Source organism: Zingiber officinale, chromosome 1B (assembly GCF_018446385.1).
Source record: "Zingiber officinale cultivar Zhangliang chromosome 1B, Zo_v1.1, whole genome shotgun sequence".
NCBI classification, from domain to species: Eukaryota; Viridiplantae; Streptophyta; class Magnoliopsida; order Zingiberales; family Zingiberaceae; genus Zingiber; species Zingiber officinale.
Window position 1 is genome coordinate 76,509,240 of NC_055986.1, and position 16,143 is coordinate 76,525,382.

Below are 16,143 nucleotides of genomic sequence, written 5' to 3' on the forward strand. Positions count from 1 at the left end.
AGGCACTCCTGATTTCATTGCATGTTGTAAGGCACTCCTAATCTCTGTGCCAAGCTAGTGGTTGTGCCAAGCGAGAGTTGCAAAAAAGAGTGACAATTCATATAGAAAGATAAAACTATATGGATTCGAACTTGATGCACAGTTTTGAAGTGACCATAATCTCGTTGCTTGTCGTAAGACACTCCTAATCTCGTTCCCTGTCATAAGACACTCCTAGTCTCGGTCTCTATTGTAAGGCACTCTTGATTTCATTGCATGTTATAAGGCACTCCTAATCTCTGTGCCAAGCGAGAGTTGCAAAAAAGAGTGACAATTCATATAGAAAGATAAAACTATATGGATTCGAACTTGATGCATAGTTTTGAAGTGACTCCACCGCTGGTCCGAAGATAATAGCTCGATCTCTTGACTCTGAAGCATCCACGAAGTTAGGGAGAGAATAATAAATTCAATCCTGTGACTCTTAAGAATCCGTGGAGTAGGGGAAAAAATTCGCTGAGAGAATGAATAATTCAATCTCCCAACTCTCAAATACCTGTAGAATCGGGAAGAGACTAGAATACAGATTCTCGTTGGAGATAATATCTCAATACCTTAAATCCTGAATGTTCGTAGAGTCGGGAAGAGAATAATAGACTTGATCTCATGACTCCCAATTATCCACGGACTCGAGGAGAGAGTATAATAGAAAACTAAGCTCTTATACCGACAATGACCTAGAGAATAAGGATCTTGCGAAGATGAAGACCTATGACAAATCCTCCAGGGCTGATGATAGAGAGTTTTTCGACATTATCCATTTTCACATTTTAGATCAGGCATATGTTTCTATAGACGATGCTAAATTTGATACTATCTGAAATAGGCGAAGGCTGGACTATGAGTGAGGTGTTGTCAATGTTGACCAAGTCACCGTGAGCTGGACCGAATAGTCTGGAGAGCCTACAAACAGTAAAAGAGTTGGAGAGCCTACAAACAGTAAAAGAGCTAGCAAAAGAGGGGGGGGGGGGGGGGGGGTAGAATGGAGATCGAGTTTTCTCGACCTTTCACTCATATACTCAAGTTAGATCCTCGACGATGGAAATAAAGAAGAAGAATAGTATAGTAAAATAATGTGTGTATTTATGCACGCGCTTGAAGAGGCAAAGAAGAAAAGGGGGCCTCGAGAGTTTAGCTACAGAGAGAGAATGGAGAGGAGAGAGAGCTAAGTGAAAAAAATCCTAGGAAAAAAGGAATGCTACAAGCAAACACACACCTCTCACCTCCACATGGACTCCCCTTATATCCAACATCATATAACTTCGTCTGGGACAATGTACATAGTTTATTTTAATATTTTTTTAAATTTCCAGTTATGCTATTAATACTTTACTTTCAAAATTTAAGAATTGAATTATAGTGTATATATATATATATATAAATTAACCGAATTTTTTTTTAAGGCGTGGACAGATTATGCGGCATAAGGTATGTATATATAAAAGCCCAGACAACAGGTTCCATCAAATAAGTATTCACACTCTCCTCTCCTCTTCTCTCGCCTGTCTTCATATCCTCAAACAGGCCACCAACAAAAAAAAATGGACCCAGATGGAAGTGGACATGGCGACAGCAATCTCCCACCAGGTTTCCACTTCTTTCCCTCAGACGAAGAGCTCGTCGTCCACTTCCTCCGCCGCAAGGCCACTTCTCCTCTCCTCCCTAACACCATCCCTACTCTTCATCTCCGACAGTGCGATCCATGGAACCTCATAGCAGGTTAATTCGCATCTACCTAATTAACATATACAAGCACTTGTAATATAATGCATCTTAATCGCATTCTAATTAGTACTGATCAGGTCCAGCTCTCGAAGGAGGCCACAAGTTTTGGTACTTCTTCGCCGCTCGGCCGGATCATGGCAGCACGACTAGGGCTACTGCTAGCGGTTACTGGGAAACCGTCGCCAGCGTGGATGAGATCATAAGCACTGCCGGTGACGACGTCGGTGTCAAGAAGACACTTAAGTACTACCTCGGACAACTCTCCGGCGGCGGCGAAGGCGGCGTCAGAACTAATTGGGTGATGCACGAGTACCATTTGCTGGACTCGGTTCTCTCCGATCGCCATCGCCATGGAGCTTGCTCGAGGAAGAGAAGGCAGTCGGTAAGCATTAATTAATTCATTTAGCCCCATGAAATATATCTATTTTTACAATACTCTCTAAAGTTTTAAAAATCATTCAAATGTACTCCCTTAGAGTTTTTATACTACTTGTATCAATGCTCTTTTTTAAGAAAATTATTATTTCAAAAAAATTCTTAATTTTAGGAGTTGAACCAATGGGTTTTATGTCGTGTTCATGAATCATCGACAAGCGGTGGGTCGCATGGCGAAGACTCGAAAGAGCTATCGTGCCTCGACGAGGTGTTTCTGGCACTAGATGATGATCTCGACGAAGTGAGCTTTGGAATATAATTAATGGTGGATTAATTCTAACCTATAAGCTAAGATAAGCAAATTTGTATATTATCAGGGAGATGTATTACCGTGACTGTAATCTTAGTTTGTATTATATAACAAATATATATAATAATGTAACTCATTTGGCTCTTAACTATATATTTGTTTATGAAACAATTTTTTTTTAGTACTCCTGACGAGCAAGTTATTTTTACGTATATAGCCTAACGAAAGTTAGTGCTTTTAGGAACATGACATTACTAATTAGTTTGTTAATCATGATTTGTCGATATGGACTAAATATATATAAATCGTTGATGGGTCGAACAGATTCATGTGTAGCTACAAACCTTTGTGCTTCCAACAACCATCATCTTTACACTAAATTAGGTGCTAAAAATGATTTGGTGGCTACAAGATCGAGCAAGTTAACTCATGAAAATGGTGCGCTATGACTAGTTCGTGAATTCGATTGGCATAGTTAGACTTGTACCTTGGTGTACAAATTCACTATTTAAGGGAACATGCACAAGCCCTACCAACCTCTAATTTTAGTGAAGGGCCAATGTTTCTATTGAATTGCATTGAAGGAGCCAATAGTTTGGGGCTACTAATTAAGTTTGTAGCTAGGATTCAAAGCTACACTCGGTGATTTACTTCATTAAAACCATGCATGTGTTCGTCTCAATGGCGGAGCCAGGCTTAGGTTTACCTGGGCTGTAATTTTTAATTCCAAAGTAGAAAAAGAGGGTCTTTAGCCCAGAGATCCCTTTGGAGGACATTTGTAGCCCAAGCGGGCTACAAATTCTAGCTCCGCCATTGGTTTGTCTGCACTTGAATAGATTTAGGAAGGCCTTCTTATTGATTGTAAATTGATTATATTTGTGAATACGCTACGACATAGCTAGAGTTACTAAAGAATAAAAACAAAAATTAGATCATGATCGCACTGGCTTTGATAGTCAAGGGGGATTGCATCGAGTGATAGAGTTTTCTCACATGTTATTAAACAAATTAGGTAGTACTAAATTACAAGAGGTCCATAAATTGAGTGTTTGTCCATAGTAAAGCATGGAAACCAATAATTTCAAACGATGTCTAGGATGTTAGGGATGATCTTTCCTCGATTTACAGTCCCTAGCTCAGTTAAAGACATAAACGATGTGTCGAAAGCAAAGGAGCTAGCCCAAGGTGAATCGATAATAAGTTGTCGAGGGGTACATTGCATGAGAAGACGAAGGACAATACAGAGAACATCGGTAGGTATGCAATAGAGTGGGAGGATATCTAGCGAATCAAAATCCCTTTACAAGGAACAAATTGCATGACACATACAATTTAAGTGTAGTATATATGAGAGTATTATTGTTGAAAATGAAATTAATTTTATTGATTGAGATGAAATTATTGATAGAATATATTATGGATAGAAATAGAATATATGAGATGACAATACTTAATAAGAATGAGAGATGAAATATGATGAGGTTGCATTCTTGATAAGAATAAGAGTTCGTGGAGAGAATATGATAAGATGACAAAAAAAATAAAAGGGTTTAGATTAAATATATTTGAGATCAGTGTTTATCCAATATGACTATAAATATGTACTTTTTTTCAATTAATAAAAGTAAATTGAGTTCACTTTTTTTTTATTTTCCTTTTCTGCGTAGAGTGCATTTTTCTTCCATAGTTCTTTTTCCCAACAAAGTGGTATCAGAGCTATGACTAATGGAGGTATGACTTCCTTCCAAGTTCTAGTACTCAAGGCGAGTAATTTTGATAATTGAGGTATCAAGATGAAGACACTTCTTGGAGCTCATGATGTTTGGGAGGTTATAGAAAAATGCTATGTTGAACCATATGATGACTCAACACTATCTTCGACTGAAAAAGACAGTCTGAGAGATTTAAGAAAGAGAGACAAGAAAGCTCTCTTCCTCATTTATCAAGCTTTAGATGAGGGTGGATTTGAGAAAATCTCAAATGCCACTTTGACCAAGCAAACATGGGAAAAGCTCCAAATCTCACATCAAGGAGAAGAAAAGGTAAAAAAGATATGACTTTAGACATTAAGAAGTCAATTTGATGTTCTTCGTATAAAAGAAGATGAGTTGGTATCTGATTATTTTTCTAGAGTCTCTATCATTTTCAATCAACTAAAGAGAAATGATGAGAAACTAGAAGAAGTAACTATCATTAAGAAAATTCTTTGATCATTGGATTCAAAATTTGATAGTATTACAACCATCATTGAATATATCAAAGATTTATAAGTTATGACCATAGAGCAACTCTTAGGTTCATTACAAGCTCATGAAGAAAAAAGAAGATAAATGAAAAAGTTACTCAACAACTGTTAAAGATGACTCTTCAACAGACAAAGAAAGATGAAAGCTTCAGTAAAAATAGAAGTCAACGTGTAAAAGATTGTGGATATGGACGAGGTCATGCTAATGAGCAAGGATGAGCTTCCAATAACAACAATGAAAGAGGAGAAAATTCAACAAGAGGGAGTGGAAAAGGGTACACAAACTCAAGGTATGATAAATTTTAAGTTAAGTGCTACAATTGTGATAAATTTGGGCATTATGCTAAAGAATGTAGATTGCCCAAGAATAAAGTATATGAAAGAGCAAACTATATGGAAGAAAGGAAAGAAGAAGAAAGTGTAGGATCGAAAAGAATTTATATATCTTCATAATTGTATGATATTGTCCACTTTAGGTTTAGACCCTCATGACATTGCTCTTGGGTTCTACCCAAAAAGCCTCATGCTAATGGAAATATCTTTTTCTTATAAACTATGATCTTTCCCATATATTTTCAATGTGGGACTATATTTGCAACCTTGCAACCCCAATAATTCCCCTTCAAACAAAGGACCACAGTGTCCCCCTAAAGAATCAAGTCACTCTTGACTTGCATAGGGCCTCTCCTCGAGCATCGGGTCACTCTTGACCTGCTTAGAGTCTCCCCTCAAGCATTAGGTCACTGACCTGCTGCTTGAGGGGATAGAGTATATGATAAAGAATGTAGATCGCCCAAGAATAAAGTATATGAAAGATCAAACTATATGGAACAAAGGAAAGAAGAAGATAGTGTAGGATCGAAAAGAATTTAGATATCTCCATAATTGTATGATATTGTTCACTTTGGGCCTAGACCCTCATGACTTTACTCTTGGGCTCTATCCAAAAGACATCATGCCAATGAAGATATTTTTTTCTTATAATCCATGATCTTTCCCATATATTTTTAATGTGGGACTATGTTTGCAACTTTGAAATCCCAACAATCCCCACCCCCCTCAAATAAAAGACAATAGGGTCCCCCTCAAGTATCAAGCCACTCTTAACCTGCTTAGAGTCTCCCCTCAAGTATCAGGTCACTCTTGACCTGCTTAGAGCCTCCCCTCAAGTATCAGGTCACACTGACCTGCTCAAGGCCTCTCCTACTTTGTTCATGGTTTCACCCACATGGTTAAATCTTGGATGATAGCTCTGGTTCGTGCTTCTTCCAGTGGTTAGTTCGGTGAATATTGACCTTGCTCTGATACCAATTAAAGGATCGAAAAATATTTTAGATATCTCTACAATAGTATGATATTGTCCACTTTAGGCCTTATGCCTTTTGGGTAGAGTCCAAGAGGAAAATCATAAGCGCTTAGGTCCAAAGTGGATAATATCATACCATTGTGGAGATATCTAAATTCTTTTCGATCATTCAATTGGTACAAAGCGGGGTCATTTTGAATTGGTGATAATTGAACGTAAATTACAAGTAATTAAATCTTGGCTAAAACTTAATTAATCTTAATTAAAACATAATCCAGGTTCAATAACTCAAGGGGAGAAACCAAATTAATTGGCACATCCAAAATAATAGTTTACTCGGTTGGGTAATTAAGGACTAGTTTAATTAGGGATAAAGGCTTAATTTGACAAATAGCACTGGAGAAGTTTTGAATGATAGTAGGTTAGGGAAACTCTGTCTATATATATCTAGGAAGATATTGTAGGAATGAGATGTGCAAGAAGGGGGGGTGAATAACACTCATGACTTTCATATTTATTTTTTTGAAAAACATAGAATACACAACGAAAATAAAGAAAAGACAATCACAAACACACCAAGATTTATTTGGTTCGGAGCCTGTGGTGACTCATACTCCAAGGTCCACATATGAGAGTGCTTTCATTGGGCAATCACTATAGTTTCAGAAATTCAAATATGAGATGAAATACAATGATGATGTAATTAAAGTACTATGAACAATTATACCGATGACTTTGGAGAGTTGGAGATACGAGATTTCGGTCGTCGGAGTGCCGTTATGACTTCGTGGACTTGTCTTTAGAGTAGCATGCACTAGAGAGATCGTCAGAGTTCATTGTCAAAGTGCTTGGACGAGGCCTCCTTTTATAGCCAAGTTGAGCCTAATCTAGATCCACTAATCTCGGGATCAAATTTGACTCGATGCTGATCGGTCGACTGATTCTTCTGAATCACCCAGCTTTCCATCCAGATGCTGTTGCTTCAGATAGAAGTCTTTATTTGGTTGACCGATACAGCTGTTCGATCGACCGAACCTTTGACACTCCTCGACTTATCTGGTCTGATTAATACGATTCGACCAACCTATAGTCTATCCACTATTTGGTTGACCGATACAGCCGTTCGGTCGACCGAACCTTTGACGCTTCTCTACTTATCTGGTCCGATCAATCCGGTGTAACCAACCTGTAGTCTATCCACTATTCGGTCAACTAAACCTGAGGTTTGGTCAATCTATCCCTTGGTCAAAGCTTCACTGTGAGCTAATATGATCTTTAGGGTTTGGTCGACTGATCCCAATGTTCAGTTGACCGAACAAGGCAAATTATGACCCTATAAAATGTTAGTCTTCTTGCAAACATAGTTAGAATAATATACAAATAGTATATAAAAATTAACTTTTTGACAACCTTCGGGCTGTCCGGTCCTGACTTTGAGTTTCGCTAAAAATCAAGGTCAGACCGACGTCTACTGTTCCCTCTTCGAGGAATACGTTCTCACCTTCTCCTTTTAGGAGAGTTTACCTTTTGCCAGACTGGTCCTCCAGACCATCTGGACATTTTCTCAGCATCCGAGACATAAGGACTTCATGCTGAACATCTGATCCTGACCCATCGAGTCTTCCACCTGGTGTCTGCAACCCCCAAGATTTTCACCTAATGTCCTTGACTCTAGGATTTCACCCAACACCCTCGACCCACTAAGTCTTCACCTAATCCCCCGGACTAGGACTTCGTTACCTAACCACATCTAGAACTTTCTATAATCTAAGGTTACCTCTCCCTAGGACCTAGGGTTACCTCCCCCTAGGATTTTCTACTTGCTTAGAATCCACTAGGATTTTTACCTAAGAACACTTAGGACTTTCCTGCAAGCTCAGTCACACTTGTTAGATCACAAGATATCTTAACTTTTGAACTCTTTGTCATCATCAAAACTCAAGTTTGATCATTTGGTACTCCCTACACCAACAATCTTTCCCTTTTTGATTATGACAACTTGATTCAAAAATTAAGTAAAACATATAGCAACATATAGCAAAAGTTAAGAGATTCATTCATAAAGAAAAGAATTAATTTGTTAGCTCCCCCTTAGACTCTTAACTTTTTCTCTCCCTTAACTTTTGAATATTCTTTCCCCCTTTGACATATATATCAAAAATAATTTAGGGAGGAAAAATGCTTAATTTCAAAATAAAATATTTTAGTTTGTTTAAATACTTTGAAACAAACTCTGATAGTAGAATTCTACTTTGAAAAATTTTTGAAAAGGGAGAGTTAAAAATAATTTCAAACAGACTATATTTTGAAAGTACTTAGTATTTTGTAAAAGCCTTAAAGAAGAACTTGAGTTTTGAAAATACTTCATTTTTGAAAGATATCTTTTAATGATTTAGTATCTTTGAAATTACACTTAAATGCTTTGAAGAAAAAAAAATTAGCTTTTTCTTTAAAAACTTAGCTAAATTCTTAGATTTGAAAAACACTTTGTCAAGTACTTAACTTTTTGAAAAATTTCAAACAAACTTAGTTAAGTACTTAACTTTTTGAAAAACTTAGTTAAGTAAAAGATGCATAAAAAAACTTATTTAAGCTTTTTGAAAATATTTCATAAAAACTTAGTTAAAAAAACTTTTTTATAAACTTATTTTTCTAACAAAAACTATTTAAACTTGCCTTTTCAAAAAAAAATATTTAAGGTTATTTTTTAACAATAGTTAAAATTTTAAAAATAGTTAAACCAAAGAAAAAATTAACTTCCTTTCAAAAAATATTTTGACATTTGAAAATAAAAATATTTAACTTAACTCCCTTTTTCTCCCCTTATTAATACCCAAAAAGAATTTAGGTAACTTATTTAAGTTTGGGAATTCTAGAGTCCAAATATAAAAAATTAAGAATATATTTAAAATAATCATTTATTTTAAAAAAATTTCATCTCACCCTTTCTAAGTTATTAACTAAGTTAAGCTTATGAGTTTATCTGAGATGGAGTTAAGTTAACTCTACCAATAAGTAAGATAGTATCGAAGCACATGCAATAGGTATATAAACCAATCATATGTAAATATATCACAGTCATATGGATACAATAAAACAACATCATATGCAAACATAATATCATATACGTATGCATGGCATGGTCACTTCAGCCCACCCCTCTGCACTATGACCCCTATATGGTCGAGAGGCCGAGACAATGACAATTGTATAGCACTTCAGCCGCCACTACTCTCGAGTGACCGAGTGAACAGTTTGTGTAGTAGCTAACTAGCTACATAACAATGGGGGTCCCTACAGCTCGTAACTCTAGCTACTACTACCCATGAGTGGCTAAGTGGGGGCACGACAGACAAGCAACATGTACTTTAGCTACCACTATCCATGAGTGGCTGAGTGTGCGGCTCTAGTCAACAACTCTCTCAACCACAAGAGAGAACTGGTCGCCGACATGCATGCAATGATATGATGAGTAAGATGCGAACAATCGTCACCCCAGATATATAAATAGCAATCAACTATGCTATAATAAAATTAGCATGCTCAATAGTGTACATGAATAAATAGCAATCTATGCAAGTAAACACAGTATGTAGTATCTGCTAAATATCATGGATGACAATGAGAGACTGTATAGATCTCAAATCGATCATCTCTAAAGTCAACCAGGTAAGTATCAAGCTCAGGAAAAATATGAGTAGAGTCAAGGCAAATACAGCAACTATCTGAATATAACTTATGTATAAAGATCAAAGTACTAAAAAGGCAAGGTAAGAAGTACCCACCTTTATTTGTCGATCATTCTACACAATCTGACGTTAAAGTGCTCGTCTCTTATCAATGCCCTACATCACCTGATACATATTATAGCTAAGTTCCATCATAAATTAAGTAGCAAAAAACTTAATCCCAATCCAATTGGGAATCCATATTTTAATTCCATTTACTGATACATCCATTCCTTCAAGCTAATCTTCATATGAATTTATCCAACCAAATTTATTAACCCTTTCCATTAACATGCTTCAATTAACCAAACAAGACATGAACTAACCATCCAACCATTCCATTTACCATTCTAAGATCTAATAAATCTATACTTAACTCAATTTGATTATAAATTTGATTAGTAATGGAATTGAACTCACCAAATACTCAATTCAGTAAACTTAATCTCATCAACCAGATTAATTAACCCAAATCAACAAGGGGATCGAACAAGCGGCTTCCAATTCCTATAGTGAGATTCAACCCATGTTTATTGATTGTTAATAGGATTCAGTTAATTAACTTGAATGAATGAAACTAGGTACAAAATATGATACCTACATCTTCTTCTTTTCTTTTCCAATGGTCGACGCTGCTCCATTAGTGGCTCACTGTGACCAGTAGAGGCACTGGGTCAGGGAGCTAGGGTGGTAGTGAGTAGGAGCTACCAGCAGAATCAATTGACCATAGCAGCCATGAGCTTACTGTGATGGTCGCGACCTAATCATGTATGGTCGTGCCCGACCGCAATGATTGTGGTGGCTGATATGGGTTATGATAGGCTGACATGTTGGATGACGTAGAAGTCATGGTCGAGAAAGAAAGGAGAGGCTCATAGCTGGGTGAATGTATGATTAATAGGATAATGTCCGACCAAATAAAAGGTTTTCCATAGGCGCTCGGCCAGGCTAAGCTCGATCGAGCGTAAAGACACTTACCCTTATACAGCTTTTAGTATATTACCAGCCGAGTGAAAGTTGAGTAAGCACCAATTTGCTTATATGTGCTCGGTCGGAAAAAGCTAGACCGAGCGTAAATGTACTTAATCCTATATACAACTTTTAGTATATTACCAGCCGAGTGAAGGCTGAGTGAGCACCAATGTGCTTATGTGCTTATATACGCTCAGCTAGACAAAGCCCGACCGCGCATAAAGGTACTTAACCCTATATATAGCTTTTAGTATATTATCGGTTGAGTGAAGGCTGAGCTAGTACCAATGTGCTTGTATGCGCTCGACTGGACAAAGCCGAACCGAGCGTAAAGACATTTAACCCTATATACAGCTTTTAGTATATTACTGGCCGAGTGAAGGCTGAGCGAGCACCAATGTACTTATATGCACTCGACCGAGCAAAGCCCGATCGAGTGTAAAGACACTTAACTTTATATATAGCTTTTAGTATATTATAGACCGAGTGAAGGCCGAGCAAACACCAATGTATTTATATGCGTTCGGCCGGACAAAGCCTAACCAAGCGTAAAGACACTCAGACTTATGAAGCTTATAGTAAATTCTCGGCTGAAACATGCTTAGCAGAAGGTATCCTCATTATATACACAACCGACTTTATTAACTGGTCTAAACATGCTTAGCAGAAGATATGCTCATTATATACATGACCAACTTTATTGACTGATCGAAACCTGTTTAACATGGAATGCTGTACAATTATTAAACAATTTTATGAAAGCTTGGTGAATTTGGCGGAAAACATTCTCTAGAAGCTTCTTCAGTTATGGGAACATACACCTATTCATACTTTATCAAGAATATGAGTTATAAATGACAAAAGAAGTACATCTGAGTTACAAAAAATATTCCTTAAAGGATTATTGCACGAAGCTTAAAGTGTGACTTCATCTTCTAACAAACTCTAACAAACCGGGGACCACCTCATGATTACGGAGGTTATATGAGGTAGTATAAAAAGGGAGATCCTCTCCGTTGGCAAGGTACACAAACTCTAGCATCCAAAACTCTGTTTCTAAGTACTTTTGTTACTGTACTTCTTCTTCTTCTTCTTCTTTCACCTTCGAGAGGGAGGAATTGACTTGAGCGTCGGAAGGCCTAGCCAGGGATCCCCACCCCGATCTTAGGTTACTAACACTTTGTTGGCTCATCTCACCGTGTGTAGGACTATTGAGGAGCTCTTTCAGATCTTTAGGAGTGCACCTTCATCAGAACCATCGTTCACCGGAGCCAGCACGCCACCTCGCAGATTTCAGACAAGATCAGTGGCCAAAGTGAATGTAAGGCGACAACGATTGGCTATACTGGTTGCATCCAGCTATGGTGGCCATGAGGCAAAGGCAATAGGGTGATGGCCCCTCAGTCCAGAATAGGGACTCCAGGGGTCGAGGGTGAGGTGGTGCGACGGTGATGAATCGAAGCTAGGGCACGGATGTGGCTGGGGCCGATAGCGTCGGCAGATAGAATTGGGAGAGGAAGAAGATTGATCGAAGGCCACATCGAGCGCTTCTAGTCCATGCCCTTATGAAGAGTCAATGGTGGTCTGCATCGACAATGAAGGGGAAAAGAGGTGTGGTCAGTTGCTATAGTCGGGGAGATGATGAGTGGCTGCTGGCTGTAATATTCGCTGCTAGTAATACTGGCCCTAGGACTGCTCCGGTGAAGGGTGGCATGACGCAGATGGCGGTTGATGCAAGGAGGCGATGGCATGATCAGGATCTAGAAGAAAAGGGCGTTGGGGATGCTTTAGGGCAGGGATGGCAGAGAAGAAGAAAGGATTGGAATGAACTTAGGGTTCAATAACCCTCTTAGGCTTTTATATTCCTAACATAGATTAATCAACTTAATCAACTCCCACTTAAGTGTTAATCCAAATAGGTCTCTTCTAAGCCCAATTGATTCATCCCCTTAAACGTGTCATACATGTAGGATTGTAAAGCGCCAGGGGAGGGGGGGAGGTGAATAGCCCTCATGGCTAATTTGTTCGTTTTGAGTAAATACGCAATGGAAAATAAAGATAAACAACACAAACACCAAGAATTTACTTGGTTCAGAGCCTGTGGCGACTCCTACTCCAAGGCTCACATGTAAGAGTGCTTTCGATGGGCAATCACTAATCAGTTGGAAAGAGTACAAATATAATTTTACAAGTAATTTGAAAATTAAAGAATACCGACAACTTTATTTAAGGAAATCTTTAGAAGAATCGTCATTGGAGCTTTCGACCGTCGTAGAAGCGTTTTCTGAGCAGCTCAAAGAAGCGAAAGTTGTTTGTGATCTTACAAAGTGTGTTGTTCTTGAAGCTGCTAGTCAACCCTCCTTTTATAGCTGAGATATACCTGATCTAGATCCACTGATCTCGGGATCAGTCTTTGACCCGACTATGATCGGTCGATCGATCCAGGTGTTTAGTGGACCGAACCATCTGAACCTGTCCAGCTTCTCATCTACATGTTTCTGCCACCTAGATAAGTCTTCGATCGATCAACCAATCCTATCGTTCGGTTGACCGATTAGCCGATGATCTCTACCTCGATCAACCCGGCCTGATCTAATCGTCGCTTATCTTTGGTTCGGTCGACCGAACCTGAGGTTTAGTCGACTGATCCCTTGGTTGAACCTGATCCACTGGATGGAACTTTGATCTTGCTGTTTAGAGGTTCAGTCGACTAAACTCAAAGTTCGGTTGACCGATCTCGATCAAATCTAACCCTGCACAAAGTGTTAGTCTCCTGTAAAATAGAGTTAGCATATAGCAAATAATATATAAATCATTAACCTGACAGCCTTCGGACTGTCTGGTTCTGATTTCGAATTTCCTCTAGAAACCCTAGGTCGAATCGACGCCTATTGTTTCCTTATCAGGGAACGCGTCCTCACCTACTCCTCTCAGGAGAGATTACCTGTTGTCAAATCGGTCCTCTAGACTGACTGGACTTTCCGCCTAGGGTTATCACCCCCTAGGACCTAGGGTTACCGCCCCCTATGATTTTACATAATCTAGGGTTACCGTCCCCTAGGACCTAGGGTTACAACCCCCTAAGATTTTCTATCACCTAGGGTTATCGCACCCTAGGATCTAGAGTTACCTCCCCCTAGGATTTTCCACCTGCCTATCCGCAGCCAGGATTTTTTTCTAAGACAACTTAGGACTTTCCTGCAAGCTCAATCAACCTTATTAGACAACAAATAACCTTAACTTTGAATCCTTTGTCATTATCAAAATCCAAGTTCGATCGTCCGATGCTTCTCTGTTAACTTGTGGGTCGACTTAGATTGTTTACCCTGTTGGCAAGCATTACAGATTATATTTTCTAAATTTTTTGATTTGGGTAAACCTCTAACTAGTCCATTTTGACTCTTTTTTGAAATGAGTCTGATATGAGTGTGACCTAGTCTTTTGTGCCTCAACTTAGTTTCCTCTTGTTGTGTTAACTTGAGTTAGGAAGTTGGTAGATTAATTGTGTAGATGTTCTTTTTCCTAATTTCTTTAAGTGTAATTTCAGAATTTTTGACATTTTTAATTAAACACTTTGAGTTTGAAAACATTACTAAGTACCCAGAGTCACACAGTTGACTAATTAATGCTAAGTAAGTTAAAATTTAATTTATCGACCAATAGAACGTTTCAAATAAAAAAATCAGAACTCAGTTTGATATTACATGTTTCGATTACCTTAAGTGTTTTGTCGTTGCTGAATGCAATAGATCCTAGATTTTTGAATTTTAAGTTGGTGAACTTCAATCGATCTCTAGTCATGTGCTTGGAGCATCCACTATCCAATATCCATTTGTCCAAATCATTATGTTCCTGCACATAAAGTATTTGATTTGGATCCAACTTTAAGGGATTATAAGATAGATTGATTGGGTCTAGCTCCTTATTTTAATTTCATCTCACCCAATCTATGTTGTCAATCATGTTATACCTATGGGTGATTGTGAGATGGTTAATTAAATTAGATTAAGTTTAAATAAGTTTAAATTAAGTTTTGGTTAAATTTAAATTTAGTTTAAGTTTAGTTTAATTTTGGTTTAGTTTAAGTTCAGTTTAATTTTAATTTAGTTTAAGTTTAGTTTAATTTTAATTTAGTTTTAATGTAGTTTTAGGTTTAGTTTAATTTTAATTTAGTTTAAGTTTAGTTTAATTTTAATTTAGGTTAGGTTTAATTTTAATTTTAATTTAATTTTAATTTAATTTAATTTTAGTTTAATTTTAATTTGATTTTACTAATTGAAACCTAGATCTATCTCACCCTTTTTCTAAATTATCAATGGAAATCATATATGATTTTGTGAGATGATTAATGTTATTTTTAATTTAGATTACAATCTAAGGATGGATTGCATGTTCCTCTGGTCAAAGAAAATCTACAATACTTCTAATTTACTCTACTATTGTTTGACAGAGAAAGGCAGAAAATGATGCTTCAAATGTTTGAATTATTAGATATTTCTTTTATTTTCAAATATATTTTATTATTATTATTTATTTTTAAAAAGTTATAATTCAATAGGTTTTAATTTAAGGGCATCATAAAACTGTATATGAGCTTTTTATAATCTCTAAAATTCATATCAAAAATATAACAATCTATTATTTTTTTATATTATCAATTTTTCCTTTCCTGCATCAATTACTAGCCTCATTCATATTATTAATTTTAGATAAAAGAGCAATTTTAAAATTTTACTACCGCTTAAACTATAAATCTTAAATTGTAATCCACCATGATTAAATTTTTTACTTTAATTTTTTTATTTCAAAAATCTCTTTCAAAATTTTCCATTGGAGATGTGCTAACTAGCCTAAGTATCGATCTAAACCTGAGCATCTCTAAGTCTAATAATTGGACTAGAAGATTCAAGCAAATAAAAAGAAAAGGAAAAAGGAAAAGATGATGATTCGACCCTATCAATAACTTTGTTTTTGATTGAATCGAATGCTTCTCCAATTCAAATTTAAAATAGAAACAGACAGCTATCCATTCATATGCTAAAAACAAAAACAAAACAAAACAAAAAAAAACTGCAGTTTATATATCCACCTTCCACTAGCCGCAATGCCCACTCACTTTAACATACTGAAAAAATAAAATTCTATTTTATATTTACAACTTTCTCTTTGTTGATAAATAATATATTCAAATGGCCACTCAATTCCATCAATTACTGGACCTCTTTTTGTTTTCTCGTTCTGCTATCATTATTATTATTATTATTATTATTAATAATGTGGTATCTTCGTTACGGCTAAGCAGTCGATCAAAATGAAATCGGTCGAATAGAACAGATTAAAATTATTAAATTAATTTTTTTAAAAATAAATTAAATCCATCCAACTTTATCATCAAAATTAAATAAATCAAACAGATATAAAATATATAGAACAGATCAAATTT

At 36.7% G+C, this 16,143-nt stretch overlaps 1 protein-coding gene across 3 annotated transcripts; it reads left to right on the forward strand.

Moving 5' to 3' along the window:
• Positions 1–1,510: 1,510 nt before the first annotated feature.
• Positions 1,511–2,554, forward strand: LOC121972145 (NAC domain-containing protein 104-like). 3 transcript variants are annotated; one of them, XM_042523845.1, is made up of 3 exons: positions 1,511–1,758; positions 1,842–2,146; positions 2,312–2,554. In XM_042523845.1, the coding sequence occupies exons 1-3, from the start codon at positions 1,581–1,583 to the stop codon at positions 2,456–2,458; spliced, it is 630 nt and encodes a 209-aa protein (XP_042379779.1). In that variant the 5' UTR covers positions 1,511–1,580; the 3' UTR covers positions 2,459–2,554. The 3 variants fall into 3 exon arrangements, with proteins under 3 accessions (XP_042379779.1, XP_042379855.1, XP_042379911.1); XM_042523921.1 differs by having other exon boundaries at positions 1,848–2,146; XM_042523977.1 differs by having other exon boundaries at positions 2,359–2,529.
• Positions 2,555–16,143: the final 13,589 nt, after the last annotated feature.